Source organism: Triticum dicoccoides, chromosome 7A, assembly GCF_002162155.2.
Source record: "Triticum dicoccoides isolate Atlit2015 ecotype Zavitan chromosome 7A, WEW_v2.0, whole genome shotgun sequence".
Taxonomy (NCBI): Eukaryota; Viridiplantae; Streptophyta; class Magnoliopsida; order Poales; family Poaceae; genus Triticum; species Triticum dicoccoides.
Genome location: NC_041392.1, coordinates 50238662 through 50243199, shown reverse-complemented (window position 1 = coordinate 50243199; position 4538 = coordinate 50238662). Strand labels below are relative to the sequence as shown.

At 48.9% G+C, this 4538-nt stretch overlaps 1 protein-coding gene across 1 annotated transcript; it reads left to right on the top strand.

The window, feature by feature from the left end:
• The first annotated feature begins 2347 nt into the window (after nucleotides 1–2347).
• On the top strand, nucleotides 2348–3238 carry LOC119333053 (dormancy-associated protein homolog 3-like). The gene is made up of 2 exons (XM_037606084.1): nucleotides 2348–2674; nucleotides 3054–3238. The coding sequence occupies exons 1-2, from the start codon at nucleotides 2428–2430 to the stop codon at nucleotides 3236–3238; spliced, it is 432 nt and encodes a 143-aa protein (XP_037461981.1). The 5' UTR covers nucleotides 2348–2427.
• The last annotated feature ends 1300 nt before the right edge of the window (nucleotides 3239–4538 follow it).

The window sequence follows — 4538 nt, the reverse complement described above, 5'->3', positions numbered from 1 at the left end:
ATGGTTTGCTGTGCTTTATTGGTGCTCAACGTTTTTAACATGTTGGCATGCATATTACTAAATTTGGTCAAGCAACCCGCCAACAGATACAAAGAAGGTGAGTTTATAATGTGTAATACCCGTTTACTTTTTCTTTTTATCCTGCAATGTGCAATACTTAAATGGAATTCAGTTATTGATGTTTGTTTTATGCGGTTGAAAAAAGAATCTCAAATTTGGTGACCCTATGTTGCTGGTTTGATTATGACTAGCACATATGCCCGTGCGTTGAAACGGGAAAAAAATGATGTTTTGTGCAAGCATAATGTCTCACAGCACCGGGGTCAAATGATACCACATTAGTATAGTAGAACGTACCACTTCCTCTTAAGATTTCAGAAATGACATGTCATGGACAGGGTATAGAGCTCCGAAGAGTATTCTCCTTCCGTCATCGGTTGCTAAATCAGTAACGCCCAGCGTTGTGTGCGATGGAGCCCATACCGCTGTTCACAACTGAACTCTTTATTTTATTTTAATCCTTCAGATTTGTCGGGTCAGGGATCCTTCGGTTTTGTTGGATCAGAAGTAAGAGCACCGGGACTTCAAGGACGATGTAGATTGTCGAAGGCTAAGTTGCAGAGTGCATGGGCAGCAGTACTAGAGCAAGAACCTCGCGCATGACGGAGCTGTGGTGGTAGAGAAGCAAAACTCAACGACTAACTCTACAAGTTCTGGTCACTCTCTTAAAAATCACTAACGTAATCATATCTCACTCCATTATGCAAATCTTATTTCTGGTTTTTTGATTCCATTTCAGTACTTGTACCTTTTTACAATGCGTTTAGTGCATATGAATGAAGTATATTGATTTATCTTCTACCTATGGTTTGCTGTGCTTTATTGGTGCTCAACGCTTTTAACATGTTGGCATGCATATTACTAAATTTGGTCAAGCAACCCGCCAACAGATACAAAGAAGGTGAGTTTATAATGTGTAATACCCGTTTACTTTTTCTTTTTATCCTGCAATGTGCAATACTTAAATGGAATTCAGTTATTGATGTTTGTTTTATGCGGTTGAAAAAAGAATCTCAAATTTGGTGACCCTATGTTGCTGGTTTGATTATGACTAGCACATATGCCGGTGCGTTGAAACGGGAAAAAATGATGTTTTGTGCAAGCATAATGTCTCACAGCACCGGGGTCAAATGATACCACATTAGTATAGTAGAACGTACCACTTCCTCTTAAGATTTCAGAAATGACATATCATGGACAGGGTATAGAGCTCCGAAGAGTATTCTCCTTCCGTCAACGGTTGCTAAATCAGTAACGCCCAGCGTTGTGTGCGATGGAGCCCTTACCGCTGTTCACAACTGAACTCTTTATTTTATTTTAATCCTTCAGATTTGTCGGGTCAGGGATCCTTCGGTTTTGTCGGATCAGAAGTAAGAGCACCGGGACTTCAAGGACGATGTAGATTGTCGAAGGCTAAGTTGCAGAGTGCATGGGCAGCAGTACTAGAGCAAGAACCTCGCGTGTGACGGAGCTGTGGTGGTAGAGAAGCAAAACTCAACGACTAACTCTACAAGCTCTGGTCACTCTCTTAAAAAATCACTAACATAATCATATCTCACTCCATTATGCAAATCTTATTTCTGGTTTTTTGATTCCATTTCAGTACTTGTACCTTTTTACAATGCGTTTAGTGCATATGAATGAACTATATTGATTTATCTTCTACCTATGGTTTGCTGTGCTTTATTGGTGCTCAACGTTTTTAACATGTTGGCATGCATATTACTAAATTTGGTCAAGCAACCCGCCAACAGATACAAAGAAGGTGAGTTTATAATGTGCAATACCCGTTTACTTTTTCTTTTTATCCTGCAATGTGCAATACTTAAATGGAATTCAGTTATTGATGTTTGTTTTATGCAGTTGAAAAAAGAATCTCAAATTTGGTGACCCTATGTTGCTGGTTTGATTATGACTAGCACATATGCCCGTGCGTTGAAACGGGAAAAAAATGATGTTTTGTGCAAGCATAATGTCTCACAGCACCGGATTCATTATGAAGAAGATGCTGCAAGCAGCATCCTTCTACAAAATGAACATAGAAAAGATACATTGCAATTTAGCCGTGTTCATATTTTCTTTGTAGGGCATATTCTCCCACTGATTCCATTTATGAAGAAAAGGTGCATCAAGATTGGTGAAGGACACGTGGCATCTTTTGGGGAGGGTCTTATCAGATGCAATGTGAGACCAGGTCGTATAGGATTATTTTCCTTCTTATTATTCCACTGCTCTATAAAGAACCTCTCGGCCGCGGCCTCTCGCTGCCCCGAAGGCCGGCCACTTTGTCTCAGCCTTTGTCTCTCTGGTTCCCAGCCAACAAAGAAAGACCACGGCGAGTCGGCGACGGTACACGGAACCAATCGCATGGGCCTCCTCGACCAGCTCTCGGACGACACGGTCGCCGGCCCGCGGCCGGACCACGGTCTCGGCAGGCTCCGAAAGTACTCCTCCTTTTCGCCCTCCTCGTCAGCCGCGCCGACCACGGACGTCCAGCCGACGGTGACCCGCAGCATCAGCATCTCCCGGCCGCCGTCTCTCTCACCCCCGTCCGGCGAGTCGACTTCCTTGCCGTCCTCCCCGGCCAGTGCGCCGGACTCTCCGTTCGCAGCAGGTGGGTCTCCGCCTCTGTTTCTTGGCCTCTACCTATGATTTCGTTCTTTGATTAGGATCGGTGTGTGACTCTGTCTCTGTGTGCCGCTCATCGACCGTGACCGCTTCTGTTGTATCTGCGATATGTTGATCCGTGGGTATGGGGCAAGAAGAACATGAACTTTTGCTTAATACATCATGGCTTGTTGCTCGAGCTCGATCCAGCCACAGAATCAGATATGTGCCCAATTCTGTTGCAGACGCAGAGTTCTATCTGAAATCAGTCGTTTCCTCTGAAATTCCTCCTCGTTAAACTGTTCTTCTATCCGAAACTTTATTCAGAAAAGTTATGCCAAGTTGTGGACACTGCATCAGTGGTTAATCTGCCTGAACTGTTGCAGGTAGCAGTAGCACGCCGAGGGTGGACGGCTGGAGGGCGTTCCGCCGGAAATCCAAGATGGCCAACGTCGACGTCGTCCGGGAGGAGGCGACCGTCGGGCCCAGGAGCCCCATTGTGTACGACTGGTACGATTTAAACGTCACCTTCACTCTCACTCCATGCTCCTTGCACCATACCAATTGTTAGCGAGGGAAAGGAGGGAGTAATGCACCGTAGTGCTTGCCGATCTATTAGCTCTGCATATATACAGTTCGAGTACATCCGTTGTGCAATCGTGCGCATGATCGTGCGCCTAGTGCGCAGAGAGGGGGAAGACTAGGTCATGTCTAGAGAGAACTAGTCAACCAGCAGATATCCGTTGACACCCCGCCGCAGGTTGAGCGTCCGGTGGCCGGATGCACAAACTGGACCGAAATTCTTCGAAGGCAGCAGCGGGTAGGCCCTTCGTCATCATGTCGGCAAATTGCTGCGCCGTCGGAACGTGTAGAACACGGAGTTCACCGAGCGCCACCTTCTCCCGGACAAAATGTATGTCGAGCTCGATGTGCTTGGTGCGCCGGTGATGGATGGGGTTGGCTGCCATGTAGACACTGGAGATGTTGTCACAGTACACGACTGTGGCCTTGGGGACGCTGACGTGTAGCTCGCCCAGGAGCTGCCGGAGCCAGCAGCATTCGGCGACGACGTTAGCGACGGAACGTTACTCGGCCTCTGCACTCGATCGGGAGACCGTGGCTTGGCGCTTCAAGTACCAGGAGATCAGGGCGTCGCCGAGGAAGATGGTGTAGCCGGAGGTGGAGCGGCGTGTGTCGGGGTAGCCTTCCCAGTCTGCGTCCGAGTATGCGACGAGGTCGAGCACATGGGAGCGATGAAGATGAAGGTCGTGCGACGTCGTCCCCCGCAGGTACCGGAGTATGCGCTTGACCAGAGCCAAGTGTTGATCCCGAGGGTCATGCATATGAAGGCATGCTTGTTGGACGGCGTAGGCGAGATCGGGGCGAGTCATGGTGAGGTATTGGAGCGCCCCGACCAAGCTCATGTACTCCGAAGGATCAGTGACTAGTGCAGCATCAGACGCGGACAGCTTGGCGCGCGTGTCCACTGGCGTCGGCGAGGGCTTGCACTCGACCATGTTGGCACGGTCAAGAAGCTCCTCTGCATATTGGCGCTGTGACAAGAAAAATCCGGAGCTGCTGCGCGTGACGCTGATGCCGAGGAAGTAGTGGAGGGAGCCAAGATCCTTCATCAAGAACTCGGCGAAGTGGCGCTGCTGGATGTGGTGAAGAAGGCGGCTCGACGAGGCGGTGAGGACGATGTCGTCGACGTACAAGAGAAGGTACGCCAGGCCGCCGTCGTGGGAGTACACGAACAACGACGGATCAGCGCGCGCCGCCGTAAAGCCGACCGCACGGAGGAAGGCGGCGAATCTGTCGGACTAGGTGCGTGGGGCCTGCTTGAGGCCGTACAACGACTTGTCGAGGAGGCA